This window comes from Ovis aries, chromosome 11 (genome assembly GCF_016772045.2).
Source record: "Ovis aries strain OAR_USU_Benz2616 breed Rambouillet chromosome 11, ARS-UI_Ramb_v3.0, whole genome shotgun sequence".
Lineage (NCBI taxonomy): Eukaryota > Metazoa > Chordata > Mammalia > Artiodactyla > Bovidae > Ovis > Ovis aries.
The window spans coordinates 50990948-51012598 of record NC_056064.1 but is presented as its reverse complement, the minus strand read 5'-3'; the positions used below and the strand labels follow the sequence as shown (position 1 = coordinate 51012598).

Sequence of the window (21651 nt, the reverse complement as noted above, 5' to 3'; positions counted from 1 at the left end):
AACCCATTTTGAAATCAAATAAGAAAATTGCTCAAATTTGCTCTCTAATACCACTTCCCTAGTCTAAAATAAATATAAAATAAATAGCAACTAATGTCATTAGCAAAAAAAAAAAGTGAGAAATGTGCATTAAAATGATATATAACATAACTACATTTATTTAAGAATGTATTCCAATATCAAACAGCAACATTCAACAATGTAAAACCGCAATTACTTTTGCACCAACCTAATAGAAGCGGTAAGGGCATGTAAGACGCAGAAACTGGTACAGAAGGGCACCCAGCCTGTTCTCTGAACAGATAAATGAATGGATGGATGGACGAACAAGTAAATGAACAGATGAATGAAAAGCTGCAAGTCAGGATGTGGGGAGTCAGGCACCATCCTCTTCATGGGAAAGCCACCACTGTCCATTTCCTGGCGGCCTCTCCGGCTGTCAAGAAAGCCATCCCCCTGCCCCACCAACTCTCTCTGAAAGCCACCCCCAAGTGTCTGTCTTCCTTTGTGCTGAAAACCTCGCCTACAAAAATACTGTAGTTTAGTAATTTACAGCCATTTCCCCCTAGCAACTCCCAATAACAGCTTCAGCTAAAACTACATTTTGGGGGAGGATCAGAGGACCCAAAGGTGTGTCAGAACAGGCTGCTTCTCCCGGAGCTGGTCCCTGCTCAGTCCCCAGGGCCCCCGGCCTGGAGACCAGCAAGCAACCAGCTCCCTCTGCTTGTGTGGCCGCTTGTTGGGGAGAGGAGGCAGGCCCAGCATCTGAAGCCAGGAGGGCCCTGGCCCAGGGCGGCCCTGCTCTTTCACTGCTGCATCTGGCTCCAGCCCCAAGTTCTGCGAGCAATCAGCTCTGGCACAAAGGAAGGAAGCAGCCATCCTGTGCAGATGAGGAAACTGGGGCCCCGACACCCCAAGGCAGGGACAGGGGTGCCAGGAGGGCCCTCAGGTCAGTGCTCCTGTGAGCTGCTTCAGGCCCATGGGAAGTCCGGCTCTGCCATCGAGACTGAGAGTGACTGCTGCCGGAACCCATGCTAGTGAGAGTCCAACCCCCAGGACCTTCTGAGAGTGCAAGAGGGGCAACACCTCCACCAGGGCCAGCCCCTGCAACCCCATAAGTGCCAGCTCTCCCCAGCGGCCTGGTCTAGCACCCTCGGCCAGGGCAGTTGCGGTGACAGAGTGCCTGGCAGGCAGGTAGGGGAGGTGAGTCCCCAGAGGAGGAGCCTCCTCTTTGCTGCCCTCTAGCTCCGTTGCCCAGTCCTTCCAGGATAGGTCTCTACCCTTCTTAGGGCAAGGCTGGTCCCAGGCCCATTTCTCGAGGGCTCCAGGCTGTCACACCCCCAGGGAGTGTCCTGACTCGGGGAAGGAAGGACAGGGCCTCGGGGAAGCTGGCTGGTTTTCTAGCCATGAAAGCAAGAGCAGCAGCCTGTGCAGGGGCTGGGGAGGAGGCTCAGAGCGCCTTCCCTGGGGGTGGGGGTTGCAGCAAGGAGGCACAAGTGTCACAGGGCTCGTCCAGGCTCAGGCCAGAACAGGGGGCCACTCCCTCTGCTTGGGGCCTAGGGCCCGAGCTGGGGAACTGCAGGGCCAGGCAGGAAACGTCGGGGTAGGGGGGCAGATCGAGAGCAAAGCTGGGTTGGGTACCCCACACCTGGCCTCGAGGAGCCTCCATCCCCACCACCCCAGGCCCCAGACCAGGAGAGACGAGTCAGGGTCACGCAAAGCATTAAAAGACGCCTCTTTACTGTCACCACACAGCCTCAGTGTCCCACAGGGTAGCCACAGCCTGCGGCAGTCGGTGGTCACTTGGCGCTCGGAAATGGCCTCCTGCACTGCTCCAGCAGCTCCTCCAGGTGGTCAGCCCGCTTCATCGCGGCCTGCAACACCCGGTGCACCCCGGTCAGGCCAGGGCCACCCCACCCCACCCCACCCCTCAGGCAGGCCAGCAGCAGGGACCAACCTGGTGCTGTTTCCGGAGGCTGCTCACAGCCTCCTCCTTCTTTGCCAGAGCCATCTTCACCCTGCGGGGGAGTGCACAGTGAGCTTCTGTGCAGGGTCTGAGCCAGACCCCCAGGCCAGCCTGCAGCTGAGTGCGTCAGGGTGGGTGGTGGGAGATCTCCATCCCCGCCCCGCTCCCTCCAAAGAGCAGGAGGAGCCACTCTCTGGCCCAGCCCATCCCAGTCCTGCTGACTGGGGCACTGCGCCACCTGGAGGAGCTGACAACAGGATCTGTGACCCCACAGCTGACCCCACGTGAAGCCATGCCCTTTGGGAAGGGCTCCCTGCTGAGAGGAGGCCAGGAAGCCCCCACCACATGCCTGCTTCAAAGAGCACCCACGGAGCAGGGGCGAGAGGCCAGAGACCTGGGAAGGACTAAGGGATCGCTGGTGGGGAGGGGAGGAGAGGGGTCAGCCTATTCGCACAGCACCCACTCCACCTGGTCCCCAGGGGCCAAGGGCCAGGGAGCTCCTCTCTGGACACCCACAGGTGGGGCACTTGCCCTGGTTTGGGATGGCTTCCTCCAAGGCCCTGGGGCCAGCATCACACAGAGAGGACAACTGAGCCTCAAGCAGGGAGCCCCCGGCTGCAGCTGATGGATGCATTCCGCATCAGCGGGAAGGAGGGAGGGCAGCCGTTCACCGTCCTTGGCCCAGAATCCTCTTTGGAGCCACAGGGTCCTGCCTGCCTTCCCCAGCCCTCTGCTCCCCAGGACCCCTGTCAACCCGGAAGCCTACCTCCCATGAACCTCCTCCAGCTCTGCTTGTTTCTCCCGCGTGAGCTGCTCCAGCTCCAGCCGCTGGCGGGCTCGCAGCTCAGCCAGCTCGGCCTTGATCTGCCGGTTCTCCTCCTCGGATGTTGCCAGCCGGTCGGCGAACTCCTGGCGAAGGACCTGGGCGAGGCTGCTGCGCTCTCCAGTCAGCTGCTCATTCACCTGGGGGACATGGGGGACGACAGGGACAGTGTAAGTAGATGGCGGGGGCTGGGGGCCAGGGGCCAGGGCTCAGGTGCCTGATCCACCCGCTCACCGCCTTCACGTCCGCCAGCTCCTTCTCCTTCTGTCGCACCAGGCCCTGCAGACGCACGTTCTCCCCTTCGGCCTCCCCGAGGCGCCCCTTCAGCTCTGCACACCGCTCCTGGAGCTTCCGCTCTGACTGCTCCAGCTCCGAGAGCTCCGCCTCGTACTTATCCCGGAGGCGCTTGACCCTGGCGGCAGGGGGAGCCGGGTCAGGGGCAGCCCTGCGGTCCACCTCCGGGCCTTGCTCCGGGATGCTTGGGGCCTCACCGGTTCTCTGCGGCCCGTTCGCTCTCCTCCCTGGCCTGCGTCATGTCAGCCTCCAGCCGGTGGATGACCAGCTCAATCTCCTTGTCCCGGCCTTTCCGGATCTCCTCCTTTAGCTCCCGTTCTCGGTTCAGCAACCATGCTTCCTGCAGGGGAGGCAGACGGGGGCTAGGGGAGCTGGCTGAGGGTGGCAGAGGAGGCTGAGGACCTCACCTGTCCTCAGGGGTGAGGGCCATGCCCTGTCATCAGGACCCAGCATGGGACCCCAGCAGGGGCCTGAGTGGGAACTGTCAGCACAGCCTAGTTCTTTTCCCACTCAGAGACCATGTCCGCTGCCAAACTGATCCTGATAAAAGAAGGGACCTCATCTGGCTGCTGAGGGCAGGGTGGGCCACCCACACGGCCGGGGGCCCCCACCCGGGAATGAGAGCATCAACGGGGCAGCCTCTTGGAAAGCAACCTGGAAATCCCATCTAGCTGAAGACACCACGCCCTCTGACTCAGCCAAGTCTGGGAACATACCCCACAGATACGAGGACCCCTCCGTGCGTGGCTGTGGGAAGCGGACAGGGTGGCCACTGGGCCACTACTCAGGCTTTGTCCCCTAGTTGATGGCTTGCGTGGCCCCTCTGTGCCTTTCTACCACCAAGAGAGTGTGGTGCCATAGCCTATCTGGAGAATGGCATGATAGGATAAGGGGAGATCTGCTCCCAAGTGGGACCCTCACACTGGTTTCGGGTCAGCCTGTCAACTTTCAGAACAGTCACCTGGGCGAGGGGAGGGTGAGGAACATCCACCACCATCCTCTGGGGTCCACTCCAGCCCCCCAGTCTCTCCCATGCCCAGCTAGAAGTTCACTCAACTATGGCCAGAATCACACTGCCAACCCCAGGCAGCCAGAACCCACACCCACCCAAGGGGAGGACACCGACGTAGGGCCTACAGGCCTGCTTTGAGGCTGGGCAGGAGGGGAGAGGGAAGGAAGCCCCCACCCCCTGTCCCGGCCTCACCCGCCTCCCACCTCCTTCTTGGCGGAGTTGGCTTCCCACATCTGTCTCTCCACCTCCAGCTGGTCCTTCAGGGCCTTCAGCTCCATCTGGGGACAGGCAACAGTGTGGCAGCAGCCTTGCCTGGCTGCTCCCCACCCAGAGCTGGGTCTGCCAGGGCCTGGACGGGCCTGAGGTCGACCTGAGGGTTTGTGGTGAGCTGGCTGGGGAGACCCCTAGTGTGAAACCAGGCTCAGCACAGTGCTTCAAGCAGCTGCTACCCTTGCAGGTGGGACGCTGGTACCAGCGGTTGCCCTCCTCCACCCCTGGTGGGTGCTTTCCTGCTAGACAGGCCCAGAGGGATGCAGTGGGGCCGGGGGCAGGGCCTGGGCCGGGGGCGGGGCTGACCTGGTGCCTGCGCTCCTGCTCCTCTTTCCCCTTCTCAAACTCGGCCCTCAGGGCCCGGCCCCCCGCCGAGCTGCTCTCCTCTAGCTGCCGCCTCAGCTCATCCAGCTCTGCCCGCTGCCTGCAGGTGAGCAGAAGTCAGTCCTGGGAGGCTAGATGAGGCTGGGCAGGGCAGGGTTGGGCAGGGCTGGGCAGGGCTAGACCCTGCCCCGCAGTACCTGGCGGCCTGCTGACCCAGCCGCTCCTTCTCCTCCGCAACCTCGTTGTAGAGCCGCCGCCGCTGCTGCTGCAGAGCCCGCTGCTCCTGCTCCAGGTGCTGCTCGAAGCTGTGGAAACAGGACTCATTGGCAGAGGTCGGGGGTGGGGCGGACACCGGAGGACCTCGTACCACAGGGGCCCAGGGCAGGCGCAGCCAGGACAAGCTCAGAACCCAGCAGCGGCCCCCGCGCTGTCCATCCCAGCCGGCCCCCAGAGCGCATCCTAGGAACTGAACTGCCTGGTACAGCTACAGCTGTCCTGCCCCTTGGCGTCCTGCACTAACCACCTCCCCCACCCCAGATTTCTCTGGCCCTGGAGGAAGGCCGCCAGGGAGCAGGTACTGCTCACTCTGGGAGTCTGTGCACACACCAGGCCTCGCTCCCCTACCCATGTCCCCGGGAACCCCACCGCTGCTGGGCTCGCTCCCACTCCTGTCGGCCCAGCGCCTCCTTCTCGCGCTCCAGGTGCTCGCGGAGCTCCTCCGCCTGCCGTCCGTAGTGCTGCGCCGCGCGCTCCTCTGCCTGCTGCAGCTCTGTCGCATGCAGACCCTTGAGCTTCTTTACCTCCTGCTTGTGCTTTGCGATCAGCTTCTGGATCTCAGGCTCCAGGCCTGGGGGTTGGGGGGAGTACTGTGCTGCAGGACCTTTGTCCACCACTGCGCTGCAGGGGCCCTGCCCCGCGCCTGCCTGAACTGTGGAGGACCACTGACCTCTGCCCATTGGGACACCAGGGCTGCAGACCAGCCAGGAGACCCCCTCAAGGGGCTCCAGCCTGAAGCACAGCTAAACCCACCAGTGCCCACAGCGCCACTCCCTGCCTGCCGCACTGAGGCTCCCCCCTTGGTGCTCTGGCCTGCAGAGTCTCCCTGGAAGGAGGGGCCACTGAAGAGGAGGGTGTCCTGGGCAGGAGGGCCACGCATGGGCAGGCATAGTTGGGGCTGTCCCACCAGGCCTTAGAGGGTTCCATGAGTGGGAGACGAGCAGCGATGCTGCTGGCAGCCATCCTCCCCTGACCAAGACCACCCCTCACCCCACCCCACTCACTCCCCTGGGGGCTGGAGGAGGCAAGAAGACCCGTCAAAGGGAGCCCGGGCCCCCAACCTGGACGGGGCCCTGTGTCAGGACGCTGGTCTGTGGCCAAGCTCGTGTGCCACCAGCCTCGCACCAGTGGGGCCCAGCCCCGGGTCTCACTGCTTCCTAGGAAGTCTCTGTGCCACACGCGCGACTGGAACTACTGTCCTTACCCGAGACCCCCGTGACGGTCCCGCCCATGTGGTGGCTCCCAGCACGACGGCCCCCACCTTTGACCGTGATCTCCTTGATCTTCCGGGTTTTCTCATTGATCCACTTCTCTCTGCGGACTTTCTCCGTGGCGCTCATGAGTTCTTTGAGTTTCTTAATCTCCTATCAACAAGGAAACAGGAGTCAACAGAGGAGCTGTAGGAAGCGGGAGGATGCAAAGACACCCTGCTCCCGGCTGCCCCATGGGTCTCAGGAGGCAGCCTTTCAACAGTGACCATGGACAAAGCAGGAGGCACCAGGGACTGCCGTCCTTGTCTGATGAAAGCTGGGAGGAGTCAGTGGGGTCCCTCTGACCAGGGACCAGCGCTGTAGTAGGTCCCCGGTCACCTCCTCTGAACTACACTTCCTTATCTGTGACACAGGAGGAGTCTCCAAAGTCCCTTGGCCCCCACCCCAGGGTCGGCCACTTGCCAAGCTTTAGGGAAGCAGCTCGGAGGCCGAGGAATGAGGCGCCGGGGGCCACCCGTCCTGGGGTCCCTCCCACAGGGCCTCCAGGCCTGGGCCAGGTGGCGGGAGGACAAAGGGGCTCACCAGCTCATGTTGCTCCTGCAGCTGGGCCTCCCTGTCCTTGCGCCTCTGGTCCCCCAGCTTCAGCTCGGACACCAGGGCCTCGCACTTCTCACCCAGAGCCTTCTTGTCTTCGATCAGCTGCAACCAGGGGTGGAGATGAGGCTGCTGCCCTGTGAGGCCAGAAGGCCCAGCCTCCCCTCACCCAGGAGCTCCGCACACCAAATCCTGAGCCTTGCTTCACCCCCTGGTCTGAGGGAGGATCCTGGGTCCTGGGGAGCACACGCATGGACAAGGGTGACAGCTGCCCCGGCGTCGATCCCCCTGGGACCTGGCTGGTGTCAGCAGCACTCAGACAGTGACGGTGCCTTGGCTACAAGGCCCTGACTATGGCCACACCAGAAGCTTCCTGGAACGGGGGTCATTCTGTCAACCCCGTCATCACCTGGCCTGTGGAGAAGGGCCTGCCTACTGCCTGCCAAGGTGTCTCCACAAAGCCCCAGGACAGCCTCATCGAGGACTCCAGGCAGACCCGATTTGCAGACACCTATGGCCGCCAAGCAGAGTGTAGCTAGTGGTCACCGGAGGCCCCTCAGTTCCTCTGGGCTCTGTCCTCTCTCCACAGATACGCCTCACACAGAGTTTTCCTCAGAAAAGGACCCGACGGGAGCTCAGCTGAGCACAGGGTGGGTGTGTAGCTTCCACCACCCTGTCAGGGGAGCTCTGGCTGCCCCGCCAGCCCCAGCAGACCAGGGGTGGCCTCCCCAGGAGAGTCCAAATGTGCAGGAAAGTTCAGAGTCTGTCCTGCTGGGTGTGTCCTCAGGCCCCTAGAGGACCAGCTGGTCCTGAGTGACCCCACAGGGCTGGACCCCACCTTGGACGTTCTCTGCCCACCCGCTCCTGCTGCCTGCCCACCCTGCTGGGTCGAGGAGCGTGGCCATGGGGAGCATCATTGAGGAGGGTGGGGGGGCAGCACCGTGGGGCTGGTATGTGTTGGACCAGCCCTGGTCTCCACAGAGGGAGCTGCTATCTGTTTCTACAGAGGGAGAAGAAGGCCCACAGGGGAGGCCTGTGGGTCCAGAAACTCCCACCAAGCCTGGGCTGGTCTGGAACCCAGTCCCGTCCTCCTCCTGACCACCTTGCCAAGCCCCGCCTGCCAGGCACCGCCACCTGGTCGATGAAGGACAAATGCCGCTGTATGGTGGCCTCGTAGTGCTCCTTCTGCTGCCGCAGCTGCCGGCCCAGCTCCCTCTCCGTCTCTTTGACCCGCCGGAAGGTGAGGTCTCGCTGTTGTGCCTGTAGCGGGTGCGGGAGAAGTGACGGAGACGAGGCCCTCAAGGGTCAGGCCGGGGGCTTGCTCCGGCTGGGGCCCCAGGGACAGACACAGTGCCGATGGGGACATTACCAGCGCCCTCTGCAGCAGCACCATCGCCTGCTTCTTCTCCTCCACCTCCAGCTGTAGCCGCATCACTGATGTGCTGGCCTCAGACGCAGGCTCCAGGCGCCCCAGCCCCTCCTCCAGCATGGGCCCCTGCGAACGTGGCTGTGTCAGCAGGCCATGGTCGCCCGCTGACGACCTGCTGTCCCCCCTCAAGACCCCTTCCACACCTGAGGGGCTGAGGCCAACTGGCCCTGCCCAGACTTCTCCATCTCATCCAGGAAGTTCATGATGCTCTGCAGCTTGGCCTCTGAAAGCAAGGTCCCATCCTCAGGGGGGCCAGTGGCTGCACTCAGCTTCCCAAATTTCTCCAGGTTGTCCGCTGTCAGGGAGCTGGCATCGTCCTCCTGCGTGGGAGGGGTGCAGTGTTAGGGGCTGTTGGGACAGTTGAGGACTCTGGGTCAGCCTTCCAGAAGCTGCTCAGGGTCCCCTGGGGTAGAGGAAGGCCTGGTCTGGAGGGAGGACCAGGGAGGGCCTCTCAAGCTCCCCAGACCCTGGCAGGGGGTACCACTGGCAGAGAGGCAGTACCTACCCCACCTCCACCCCTGGGTTCTTCTGAGGGTCCTAACCCTTAGTGAGCCCTGGGATAACTGGGGAGATTCAATCAGGTCCCATCTGGCCCTCCTTAGGGTGCTTACTAGAGCAGAGAGGAGCCTGGTGGACTTCCCTGACCCCCAAAGCACCCCTGGGACCTGAATGGGCAGTGCCAGGGCCCATGGTTACCTCATCGGTCCAGGCATATTTGTCCTTGTGGTAGGCCTGGGGGCAGGGCAGCGGTTCAGGTTCCTGCTCCAGCAGCTTCAGCGTGTCCAGCAGCTCGTCCAGGGTTGCCTTTGACTTGGCCCTGCTCCCAGCTGGGCCCATGCCCTCCAGGCCCTCACCAGGCACATCCTGGAGGCTGGCATCCTGCAGTAGATGGGCCATTAGAGGCACAGACCACCAGAGAACAGAAGGGTGAAGCTTTCTCCACATGAGCACATGCCTGCCCAGCCACGTGGACTAAACTTGACTTGCCCCGCCCTGCGCCCCCTGCTCCCTGACCCACCTCCAGGAAAACAAAAAGGGTGGCTTGGTGGGAGGGGTCTCTAGAGGCTGGAGGCTTTGGCGAATGCCTAACCTGAGCGTCCAGCTATTTTCTATGGGCCTGTAGAGGTGCCACCCCAGCATCCATGAATACCCAGAGAGATTCCAGAGCAACCATTGAGACCTCATCCTTCCGCTGGATCGACAAGACCCATCCTCGGTAGCCTTTCCTGGTGTGAGTGACCCCACAGCCAGGGAGGGGCAGTGAAGGGGTAGGTACCAACCACCCTGGCACCAATGCACCCCAGAGCCGAAGGCAGGCAGGCAGGGTGGAAAGGGCTGTGCCGAGACCTGAGGCTTGTCCTCTGAGAGATGCCGGGGCTCTGGGGATGAGCCGAGGGCAGGCTGGCCGGCATCCTCCAAGCCTGCAGTGTGGAAGCTGGCCCCTGCACAACAGAACACAGCGTCAGCCCACCAGGGGACTGCAGACATGGAGGAGCCCTTGGGAAGAAGCCAGGCAAAGGGGAGGCAGGCCTGGGACAGCACGTGCCATGGCGGACCTCATGGAGCAGTGGGGACACTGGGGAGCCCTGACCTTCTGGAGTGCGAGGTCACAGAGCTGGTGCAGCTCCTGCGAAAGAACCCTGTGTCCAGGCCCAGAGGAACTGGGACAGGAGTGGAGGAGCAGGGCCTGGTATCCGCTGATAGCAGCACTCCCATTCATGAGTGGGAGCTGCCAACGGGGCAGTGGCAGAGGGCGCCAGGGGACGTTGGCAGAGGCTGCACCTTCTTAGCCAGGAGCCTCCCTGAGGCAGAGGGATGGGGAAGGATGCGGAGGTCTAGGCAGGGGGCATCTGCCTTTAGGGATAACTCCAGGGGAGTCACCATATCGGGGTGCCCGCACACAGAGCCAGAGGCAGTGGTAGGTGGACGGCAGGGTAGCCTCTGGCCTCTCAGCCCTGCTCACCAGTGTTATTGGCCTTGCGGGTCTGCTGAGAGGTGCTCCCTGGCCTCATGGCTGGCTCCTGGGTGGGATGGGGCTTCTCCATCTCCCCCATCCCCTTCAGCGGCCCAAGGTCAGCGTTGCCTGATTTCTGGGCTCGCTTCTGTTGCAGTTCCTGTCGTGGGGAGCCCCTGTGAGCAGCCGGGGCCAGGGGAGAGGGCCGCCCTTCATCCTCCCCGAGTCACACTGCCCAAGGCCCTGTGCCCAGGGTCTTGGGGAAGGGAGCAGTAGGGCCCCGAGGAACACAAGTGGTCTTGGCACAGAGGGTGCTCCCTCAGCGCCAGGCTCCCCACGCGGCTCAGGCCACCCCCTCACTTGGATGGCTGCCCTCCGGGCCTGGCGCGCCTTCTCCTCCCGGGCCTTCCTCCTGGCTGCCTCCTTCTGTTGGTGTTGGTCCAGGAGGGTCCCCTCTCCCAGCCGCTGCTGCTGCCCCTGCAGAAGCCAAGCCACAGTGGGTTTGACTGGAGAGACAGGGTGGCCCCATCCTGCCATTTCTCTGCCCCACAGAGGACAAGCCCCCCTCTCTGAGGTGGTCAGCGGCTCCTGCAGATGGGAAATGTCTTTGCCTATCAGCCAGAAACCCACCCCACGTTTCAGTAGGGGTGACCCGGCACCCAGGTCCTGTGACCGAGCAATTCGGGAGGGAGAAAGCTGACCCCCTAGATGAAGTGGACTCATGGGGCAATTCTAGGTTCAAGCCCACTCGTCAGAAATCTTGCCATGCACAGCGGGAGCCCTGGGATTCACGCCCACCCCTTGGTTGGCTCGCACACCCACACTGACCTCTCGCTTGGACGCCAGCAGGCGCTCCAGGCGGGCAGCTCCGGCTCGGCGCAGCTGTACCTGGTGTCGGTACCAGCGCTGGATGGTGACAGCGGCCTGGTTTACCTGGTGGATGAACCTGCCAGAGAAGGGGGTCAGGGTGGAGGCGGCTGAGGCACAGCCTCCCTCCCCGGGTCTCCAGGAGGCCCGGCAGGCAGAGAAGCGGCGGTGCACGCGGCCCTTCTTCAAGTGCCAGCAGTCCCCAGGGAAATGGAAAAGCTCATCCCCAGACTACTTATGATCAATAGAAACTGAAAGGAACCCAGTGGCCCACCACCACCTGTGGGCGAACACTGTGCTCCTGATGGTGCACTGCTCAGAGACAAACAGCAGCAAGTCAGAGGCCCTGCAGGCCGAGCACAGGGGCCACATGCCGGGGCTCCAGGCACGGCCCACCAGGGAAAGCAAACTAGAGGGCACAGGCTGGTGTGGCCAGGATTTTGGCCAGTAGGGGCTGGGTGAGGGGCACGTGAGGGGATCCCAGGGTAGAGGGTGATGTTGTTCCGACTACACACGCACTGAATTCATAAACCTGTGCCCTAAGAGGGGCATCCTGCTGCGTGTACATTTTACTCAGTAAGGCAGGTTAAACCCAAAGCCTTCATCTGGGCTCTCGGGACCGCTTGTCAATTCACTTGGCAAAGGTGCTAATGGACCATACAGGATGTCAGTGGTCACTGGCCGTGGGACATGCACCCAGAGGGGTGTCCCAGTGGGGACACCTGAGCCTTGCCCAGCTCCTCCCGCTTGCCCATTTCCAGGGCCCGGTTCTGAGCTCTGTTGGGACAGCTGTGATGACTGCTCAGCCAGGTGAGGCTCTCAGAGCCCAGGCTCTGATCACTACGTGGTTCCTGACCAAGCACGTCACAGACCTGCGGCCACAGCAGAAGATCCCACCGTGCCCACACCCCGCCCTCCCCCGGGGCGGCCAGATTCTAGGGGCAGGCTCCATCAATGTTCTGACCTTTGCAGTTTTATATCTTTCTTCTGTTTAATGTTTTTTCACTTAGCAGTTTACTGAAGTGATTACATACTTATAAAACTTACCCATTTAGAATATACCACTCAATGATTTTTAGTAAATTTAGAGAGCTGTATGACCACTAGCATGATCCAGTTCTAGAATGTTTCCACTGATCCTAAAAGACCCCCTCTGCACTCCTCTGGCCCCAGCCAGCCACTGCTCTACTTTCTGATTCTGTAGATTTGCTTTCTTTGATGCTTTGTATAAAGAGAACTATACAACGTGTGGCCTTTTCAGCCTGCATCATCTTGAAATAATTCTTAAGTGGAGATTTCTCTCCCTGGCACCGCAGGCCTCCTCCCAGCCCCGGGGGTGGTCACCTCTCAGCCTCCTCCTCGGTCACCTCCTTCCGTCTGAGCAGGCCGGTGGTACCCCCTGAGTTATTCTGGACCACATGGTTGCTGCGGGCCACATTCTTCTGCGGCTTCCCGAGGCTGCTGCCTTCGCCCTCGTCCGTGGCTGCCTTAATGATGTTGCTGACCAGGAGGGTGGAGAAAGATTCATGGCCACCTAACATGGCCCCCTCTCCCGGCTCCCAGGGGATGGCTATGTCTGTGGCTCGGAGAGCCGCCTTAGCCTTGTCCCAGGGCCTGAGGACCCCAGGAGCGGGTGAGGTCCTGTTCTGACATGCTGGTCATCCTCAGGGTCACCTACTCCCCCACCAGTGCCCATCTGGTGGCACCCAGGGTTAAAGGGCTCCACACTTAAAACAGCAGGATCCCAGAGCTGGATGGTGACTCGACACCCATAGGCCGTCCCTGACCTGAGCATGCTAGGCACTGGACATGCGGGTGAGGGACTAGGGGTGGGGCTGCTCTGCTCAGCCTGCTCAAGGTCCCCCTTGGCTATGGTCTCAGATGGGGACTGGAGACTTGGGGGGCAGCTGTGGTTTCCTCAGTGGAACCCCAGATCAAGATGAGCCTGGGCTTGCCTGTGCAGCCCAGGTCACGCACTGTGGGAGGCTGCAGCCAGGGCCTTACTTGAGGGAGGGAGCTGCGTGGTTGGAGCTCTTGGGGGGCGGCGGCACCTTTTCTGAGGGGGTGTAGTGGTTGTGCACCATGGTGGTGACGCAGTTGCCCACGGCACCCTTGTTGCTCCTGCCAGGAGAGATGGGGGTGGGAGTGGCTTCAGGCTCTGGAAAGGACCCCCGATTCACGTAGTTGGCGCCAGGGCTCATTGTGGCACTGTCCCAGTGTCCCTGCCGCGCCCCCTCCACGACCACCATGCCCGAAGGTGGGGCCCTTCTCAGGACCCAGGGAAGCTCCATCAGGGTGTTCGGCCAAGAGGAACCCAAGCTGTGAGGGTGCAGCCAACGCACCGGTTGTTGGCAGTGAAGCTGGGGGCCAGAGGCACCGTGCACTCTCTCCTCCTCGGGCCCACTGGCACATCGAGGGCTCCAGGACTCTGGGCGTCGGATGGCAAGGTAAAGGCCCTGGGCCGGTCGTCCTGTCAGTACACACAAGCGACAGTCCATCACCCCGCTGCACATGCCTCTGATGTGGGGCCCCTGCCCTGCCCCCACCGCCTCACCCACACATGGGGAGCTGTGAGATGACCCAGGGGCTGGGACGGTCTTTGCTCCTCCTCACGTTGACCACTGTGGTCAAAGCTGCTAACTAACATTGATGCCCCCTGTCCCCCACCAGCCCGTCCTGCAGGGCAGTGAGAACAAAGTCGGAACCAGGCGTCAGCCCCAGTGAAACAGCCTGATGGCCTGTCGACTCAGCTCAGCTGCAGCCTCACCAGCACATTCCACGTGGCTCCCTTCTCACTGGAGGCTTTGCTCAGACTGGCTGGCCTTTTTCTCCCACTGGGGCTGCCCTCGAAGAGAGTCAGGAAGTCTGGGGGCTCTGCTGGCCTGAGTCACAGAGAGGATGGCAAGCAAGGTCAGTCACAGGGCGTGGGGAGCCCAGCTTCAGGAATCCAGATGAGAACTCGTCTTACAAGGGGCCAGGAGGGGCCAGGTCACTGATGGGGTCTCCTACTCCCAAGCTTGTGGCATGAAATATCACTTCTCAGCCCCGCTCTGACAACCACGCCTGGAAGAGACGCTCGCACCCTGTTCTGTGGCCACCATGACAGCCCCAGGGAAAGTGCAACAAAGACAAGGGAGAGGGGCAGGCTGGGGCGTTGGGGGGGGGGGGGGGGGGGGGGGGGGTGGTGGGCAGCCTTGAGGTTCACATCTCTGCATAGGAAATGACAGGTCAAGACTCATCCTGCCTACCTTGCCCAGCACTGGCCCCCCTGTTCAGCTGGCGCTCACACCAGTGAGGCTGGGAGAAGGACTGACCGAGGCAGGAGGGCAGGACGGGAGTACCTGGGGGGTCAGAGGTTACCTGAGGGGGCTGGGCCATGCCTGGTTGGCTTGTGGCTGGTTGACCTGCGTGGCGCTGTTAGATCTGCGAAGGTTGTTGATGGCCCGGGAGCCTCCGGGCCCTGGGTTCTCCTGCAAAAAGGAGGGAAGCAACTGACCATGTGGCAGAGGTTTCAGACGCTTGCGAGTCCACTCAGGGCCAGGCCAGGCTTGGACCCAGATTGAGTGACAGGCTCTCCTGGGTCACACGTAGACAGGTGAGCAGGGGGAGCAGGTGACAGGTGGGCGGGGGAACACCCTGGGGGCCCTGGGTTTGCCTGGCTGAGGCGGGGCAGGTCCCCGGCCTCTCACATGAAATGGGAGCGCCTCACCCCTGGCAGGTGGAAGGTCCAAGGGGAGGCATGTGACTGCTGCCCAGGCACCACAGCAAAGGCTACCATCCTCCTCATCACCTTCTCACCAATGAGCCTGGCCGTTCACTCCCCATGGCAGCTCTCGTCCCAGAGTTCTTGTTGCTGTCCAGCTGCCCACCTGCCGCCTACTGCCTGCCCTGCACGGTATCTCCAAGGCCACCAGGAGCCCCTCCTTCCCCACACATCAACCTCATTTACAGAGGAATCATACAAATCCAAATGTTGCTGGAACAGGAGGGATAAAGGGCTTGGTGCTGGCAGGATCTAGGCTCTATGTGGGGCCAGGTGACCCTAGCAGCAACCTATTGGGAAGTCAGCTCCCTAGTCTATCAGCCAGAGTCTTTCCTGCCCCCGGATAGCCCCAGGGATGAATGGGATAATGGACATGAAGGTGCCTGCTGAGGTGTGCATCTCAGACGCCAGGAGTCAGACACCACCCCAAGACAGGGGGCCCTGAAAAGCCCCCAGACCTGACACCCAGCTCTGATACTCACCAGCATCTTCCTCCTTGGCTCACTGCCCGTGACCACGGAGATGGAGCGGGTGATGGGCTTGGTGGCGGAAGCACTATTGGGGCGCCGGTTCATGGGTGGAGGGAGGCCTGTCAGACTCAAGTCCACACCTTCCAGGCTGCCCTCAGGGCCGCTGAGGGCCCTGGAGCCTTTCATGGTGGACAGGTGGCCCTGAGAAGAGAATAAGGGAGGTGAGCAGGCGTCCTCCGAGGGCCCAGGCAGCACGCACACTCTCTCCAGCTCAGCCCCAACGGCCCAGGGCTGAGGGTCCGAGTCTGCATGCCGCTCAGCTCCCCAGAGGCCTGCCGTGCCCACCAGCCTTGTTGCTCGGTGGCTGTCTCCTTATCAGGAGCAGAAGCGAGTGGCAGAGCAGGAAGCTGAGCATTAACAGCAAAAGGAGGTTTCCTGGGGTCAAGATGACCCTCCCTGGAAGGGCACTGCAGGGGGTGACCCTGGGCTGCTGAAAGTCATAGGTATGAGCCCTCGTCCCATGACAGGTGCTCTACCTGCCTAGGCCCCATATTCCTCTTCTGTAAAATGGGCCTTCAAAAGTGCCTCCTCGCAGGGTATCATGAGGTTCAGACAAGGCGGCCACGAGGCTGGCCTGTCGTGAGCACCCCACAGGCGATATTCAAACTGGGATTTGTTAAAGCCCCTAAACTTATCTGGCCACGGAACTCTCCCTCTGTCTCCTTAGAGCCATCCAGAATACCCAAGAGCTCCTGGGAGGCAGCATCTACTCTCCTGTCCAGGTTCCCCTCCTCCCCTCCTAGGGTGGCACTTCCACAGTGTATATTGCTGGCCCTTCCCCATCCGACTGCTCAGCCCTGGGCCTCTTCCCTCCATCCTAGGGGACAGCCTCTGGCCTCCTGGCGTCAAACACCATCTCTGCATGGCCGGTTCCCACAGGCATATCTCTCACCACCCCCTTATGCCCTAGTTCCCAGCTTGGCTGACCATGGAGTACATGGCACCTCAGACCCAAACAGACTCCTGACTGCCACCTCCAGCTGCCCCTCCCCAGTGGGTGTTTTCTGAAACTGGCTCAGACCAAAGATTCAAGTCTCGTCCTGACCTCTTCTGCCTCTTACCTCCAACCCTGCTCCCTCAGCCATCCGGCTGGTGCCCCTTTCCCGTCAGTCCCTTCCCTCCACAACCCCCGTCTGAGCCCCCATCTCTTCAAACTGAAAAACCATGGCAACCCCTCCTCTGGCCCTGCCTGACCAGCCTAGCCTCTCCCCACACAGCAGCCTCAGCTGATCTTTCTGAACTGGGTCTCAGATCAGGGTGGGAGGACACTCAGGCAGGGGGAATAAAGTCACCAGGCCTGGACTGAGAACAATGCCCCTCAGACCTGACCCTGCTCTCTGTGACCTCCTCACTGCCTCCCTTTCCCTCCTTCGATCTGCTTGAGCCTCCCCTGGGATGTCATGAGGCGCCCCCGCCCCTCCCACTCAGAGGACTGCCCGTCCCTATCACTCCTCACTCCCTCATCCTGCTTCACTTGTCTCCCTTGGCCACCTGCCCACACAGGTTGGTCTGTGCACTGCCTGATGCCCTTGTAAGAATGTAAGGTCCACAAGGGTGGGGACCCTGCAACTCCAGGATCTGGCATGGGCACGTGCTCAGGTAACCAGAGGGGATGAGCTGGCACCAGGAGGGACCAGGAGGGAATGAGCATAGCCCTCCATAGCATGGAGGACTCTGGTGGGCCAGCGGGCACACACCATCATCACCCAGGGTCAGCACTGCAGCCTCCATCAGCCCCAACAGTCACAGCAGAGGCTTTGGTGCCTATTCCCCAGAGTGAAGGCAGAGGCTGTCCCTGCCACTCACTAGGCCAGTGTCCTCGGGTATGTGTTTCCGGTAGTGTGAGTGAAATTTAACACCCTCCTCTCCTCCAGGCACCAGCCACACCCAGCGTAACTGGGCCCACTGGAGGGGCTGGCACCCTTGAGCAGCAAGGAGTGTGGGGGGCTCTGGGATGGTAAACAAAAACTCTCCGTGGAACCCTCCAGACTAGATCTCATCTTGCATACAGAGGTGTCCCTCCCAGGATCTGAAGGTGGTGTCCAGAGCCTCCACCTGGACCTCTCAGGATGAGCTGTCCCAAAACCCAGGGAAGCTTCCCTGCAGGCAGCTCCCCATGTCCCTGGGGTTTGGCTCAAGGCAGGAAGAGCATCCTCCCAGGAAGGCTGTAGGAGCTCACGGACCCTGGGGCATGAGCCCCTCCTCACCTGTGTGGGGGCGCTGAGGGGCCCTTACCTGCACCTTCCCCCTCTCTGAGTACCCTCAATTGCACGAGAACCCCCCTCATCTGCATGGACCCTTTCACCTGTATGAGTGCCAGGCCCTCTCACCTGCGCTGGCCTCCCCGCCTAGGCGGGCCCAGGACCACCTCACCGGCGCGGGGACGCCCTCACCGGCACGAGCCCCCTCTCACTGGCACGAGGCCCACTCACCGGCACGTTCCACCTCATCTGCACAGCCCGGGATGCCCCTCCCTGCGCGGGCCAGGATCCCCTCATCTGCGTAGGCCAGCCCTTGTGCGCCGGTCCTGGAGATTCTTCACCTGCGGGGGCCACCCCAACTACACAGGGACCTCTCACCTGCGTGAGGCGGGCCTGGAACTCGGGGCCTGTAGGACCGAACGGCGAGGGATGCGCGGGGCCCTCCAAGTGGAGACACGGGGAGCCTAGGCTTCGGGCCGACGACCTCGGGACCTCGCGCCCTCGCGCCCCCGGCCCCGGCGCCGACTACGAGGCCCGGTGACAATGAAGCGGTCGGGCAAGCGGCGGCAGCTAGCAACCAAACAGCCTGGCACCTCCTCCCCGTCCGTCACGGAGGCCCGCCTTTCCTGCCCGCGCCCCTTCTGGATTGGCTCTCCGGCCGCCCACTCCGGCGTCCCGGGAGTTCATTGGGTGGCTCGGCTGTCCTTCGAGAAGTTCAACCGTGGGAGGAGCCACAGGGAGCTGGGGTGGGGCCTGTGGTAGCGGCGGGCTGCCGATTGGATATGGCCGCAGGAGGCGGGGTCTCGGCTGCTGTGGGGTGGGCCCTAGGCGGAGCCTCTGAGGAGGGGTGGGCGAGGAGGAGAAAGGGACTGCGCGTGGGGAGGGCCGTGGATCGCGCAGGGTGGCTCCGCGCTGCTTCTTACCGTGGGCCCAGCCAGCCTTCCGGGCTCCCACTCAGTCCCAGGCCGCGTCGTCCCCCTGGCTCCCATGCCGTCCCGCGGATCCCACGCGGTCCCTGGGCTCTTGCGCGGTACTCGAGATCCCTCCTTGCCCAGACTCGTCTGGACACCTGGGTCCAGTTACCGTCTGAAAGCTCCGTTTTGGGATCTGGACCCGCGAGTCCCAGGGAGGCCCGCTGTGAAGCTGTCAATAGGGGCCCTTGCTCGGGCGACCCTGACACCTACCCTCACCCTTAATGCCCGCTCCCCTCCTTACTACCCAAGACCGCGCGGTGGCGACGTTGTCCTTTTTCTATTTTTTCATGTCCTTTTCCTGTCTTCACAATGCCATCCTCCCCATCCCCCGTTTTTTTTTTTTTTGCCTCCTTCTCCGAAGTTTTAATCCCCCACTTCCACTCCCCCCCGCACCCCCGCCCCCACGCCTGGAGGTTGTTTTCTATCGTTTCTCACGTCCAGACCACTATCCCCGCTGGCTCTACTCTTTGGCATCCTGCGTGTTTCCCTACCTGCACTGTGCGCCTTTCCCAGCGCGCAGGTGGACCCGGCACACCCAGCTCAGCGCTACCCAGTAGCTACCCTACGCCCCCAATCTGTGATCCCTTCACCAGGAAAGCCCCCTCTCTTCCACGAACTTTCTGGTCTCGCCAACATTTTTCCCTTCAAAATAACAAATAGCACGTTGCTCATTTTTGTCCCATTTTTATAAATCAAATACTATTTTTACTTCAAAAAATTCTAATTTATATCAATAAAAATCATATTTTTGGGTGTACAGCTGAGTTTTGACAATGCAGAGAGCTGTTTAGGTTTCCCTGGTGGTTCAGATGGTAAAGAATCCCCCTGCAATGCGTTCAACTCAGGGTTCAATCCCTGGGTTGGGAAGATCCCTGGAGAAAGACATGGCAACTTGTATTCTTGCCTGGAGAATCCCCACAGACAGAGAAGCCTGGTCATCTACAGTCCATGGGGTCGCTGAGTCAGAATTGACTGAGCAACTAAGCACACACACAGAGAGCTGTTTTACCACCACCACAAACAAGGCACAGAACATTCTCTCCCCTCTCCAAACCATGGGCTGCCTTTCTGTAGCCGTATCCTCCCCACCCCTTGTCCCAGTCACTTCCAACCTGCCGTCTGTCTGTCACTATGGTTTTGCCTTTTCCAGAGCCTTGGAAATGCAGTCCTGTGCTGTGTACCATTTTGAGTCTGGTTTCCTTCACCTAGCCAGATGAGTCTTCCCTATTCCTCTTTTCTTCATTGCTAACTAGTATTCCACGGTGTGGGTGAACCATCCTTTATTACACAGCAACCAAGGGCTTAAGGGTTGTTTCAGGTTCGGGGCAATTATGAATGGAACTGTTGTAAACATTCACTTTTAAACATTTGTGTGAACTTAAGTTTTCATGTCACTTCGGTAAATACTTAGGAAGGGACTGCTGAATTGTATGGTAGGTAGGTAGGTGTTTAGCTAAGATACTGCCAAACTTTTCCGGAAGGCAATGTACCTTTTTATTATGCTGCATTCTCACCAGCAGCCTGTGAATTCCATTTGATCCCCCTTGGCCTTACACTTGGTATTACTGGATTTTTATTTTTAATTAATACTAATATTAATGGGTGTCAGGACTTCCCTGGGGGTCCAATGGTTAAGAATCCTCTTTGCAATGAAGGGGACACAGGCTTGATCCCTAGTCAGGGAGATCCCACAGGCCTTGGAGCCAACTAAATCCACACACCGTTATCAAAAGATCTTAACACAATGAAGAGACTGGATGCTGCAACTAAAATAAATATTCTTAAAAAATACTAACAGGTGTGTAGTGGTATTCCACATGGTCTTCAACGGCATTTCCCTAACAATGTTGAGAAACTATCTGTGTGCTTCTCTGTCCAATATCCATATACCTTTTTGGCAAAGTGTCCGTCCACATCTTTCACCCACTTTGTACATCGAGTTTGGAGTGTTCCTTATATGTTCTTGATATAAATCCTTCCTGAGAGTTATGATTTGCAAACATCTCCAGTCTGTGGCTTGTCTTTTTGTTCTTGCCATTCAAAGTAAAGTTCTTCAACTTTGATGATGCCTAGTTTTTTCTACTAGTTTGTGCTTTTTCTCTCTCATAGAAGCCTTTGCCTAATCCATGGACAGAACATTTTCTGCTAGGTTTTCTTCTGGAAGTTTAACTTCTAGGTAGGGTTATGGCTCACTTTAAATACTGTGTAAGATATGAGAAGAAGCCAAGGTTCATTCTTTTCTTCCAGTTGTTTCAATACTATGCGTTGAAAGTCTATCCTTTTTCCATTGAATTACCTTGACACCTGTGGAAAACCAACTGACCATATCCGTGTGGCTGTTTCTGAATTGTCTATACTGGCCCACTGATCTATGTCTAAACTTTCACACATCCCAGTGTTGACTAGTGCTTCTTGACAGTATGTTTTCAAAGTAGGTACTGTGAGCCCTCTGTGTGCTTTTTCAAAATGACCTTAGCTATTCTAATTGCTTTGACTTTGGTTGTAGCTTTTAGGATCAGTTTGTTTCCATTTACCCCCCCCCCAAAAAAAAAACTAGATGGGAATTATGTTAAATCTGCAGATCAGTTTGGGAAAAATTGATATCTTAACAGTAAAACTCTTCCAATCTATAGTGTATCTCACCATTTACATAGGTCTTCATTGTTTTCTTTCATCAGTCTTTTGTATTTTTCAGCATACAGATCCTATATATACACACAAGTTAGATTTATACCTAACTATTTCAGTTTTGGGATGCTATCATAGAGTATCTATTTCGGGCCACACTGGGTCTTCGTTGCTGCGTGTGGGCTTTCTCTAGCTGTGGTGGACAGGGGGTACTCTTGCTTGCGTTCTCCTGGTGGCGGCCCCGCTTGTTGTGGAGCACAGGCTCTAGACGTGCGGGCTTCAGCTGCTGCGGCACACGGGCCCTAGAGCATGGGCTCGGTAGTGTGGCACAGGGGCTTAGCTGCTCCAAGGCATGTGGAATCCTCCTATACCAGGGACGCCCCAATAACAGATTTTACAATGTAAATGTCCAATCGTATATCACTCGTATATGAAAATACAATTCAGTTTTACTCAACAGCCTGTGGTCTTGCCAGTCATAGGATTTTTTTGTGTAATCTATGTGATTTTCGACATAAATAATCATGCTTTCTGT

At 59.6% G+C, this 21651-nt stretch overlaps 1 protein-coding gene across 5 annotated transcripts; it reads right to left on the bottom strand.

Annotated features, from left to right (window-relative positions):
• Window positions 1-1723: 1723 nt before the first annotated feature.
• CEP131 (centrosomal protein 131) lies at window positions 1724-18089 on the bottom strand. 5 transcript variants are annotated; one of them, XM_042256764.1, is made up of 26 exons: window positions 17893-18089; window positions 15266-15454; window positions 14381-14490; window positions 13788-13902; window positions 13363-13490; window positions 13025-13141; window positions 12365-12520; window positions 10982-11099; window positions 10514-10630; window positions 10163-10313; window positions 9547-9641; window positions 8896-9078; window positions 8343-8519; window positions 8140-8265; window positions 7905-8030; window positions 6759-6875; window positions 6170-6329; window positions 5314-5536; window positions 4887-4994; window positions 4672-4789; window positions 4299-4373; window positions 3281-3423; window positions 3024-3201; window positions 2733-2929; window positions 1958-2018; window positions 1724-1874 (listed from the first exon to the last, which is right to left on the bottom strand). In XM_042256764.1, exons 2-26 carry the CDS (start codon window positions 15437-15439, stop codon window positions 1800-1802), a joined length of 3348 nt encoding a protein of 1115 aa, XP_042112698.1. In that variant the 5' UTR covers window positions 15440-15454; window positions 17893-18089; the 3' UTR covers window positions 1724-1799. The 5 variants fall into 5 exon arrangements, with proteins under 5 accessions (XP_042112698.1, XP_042112696.1, XP_027830058.2 ...); XM_042256762.2 differs by lacking the exon at window positions 17893-18089 and adding an exon at window positions 17746-17875; XM_027974257.3 differs by lacking the exon at window positions 17893-18089 and adding an exon at window positions 17746-17875 and having other exon boundaries at window positions 5335-5536.
• Between the last annotated feature and the right edge of the window lie 3562 nt (window positions 18090-21651).

Excerpts from the sequence above, each read along its gene's own strand:
- CEP131 (XM_042256762.2), bottom strand. The coding sequence starts at position 17,811 with ATGAGGGGATCCTGGCCCGCGCAGGGAGGGGCATCCCGGGCTGTGCAG. Across the intron at positions 14,491-15,265 it reads AGCCAAGGAGGAAGATGCTG|GAGAACCCAGGGCCCGGAGG; the intron begins GTGAGTATCAGA and ends TCCTTTTTGCAG. Across the intron at positions 13,142-13,362 it reads AGCTTCACTGCCAACAACCG|GAGCAACAAGGGTGCCGTGG; the intron begins GTGCGTTGGCTG and ends CTCTCCTGGCAG.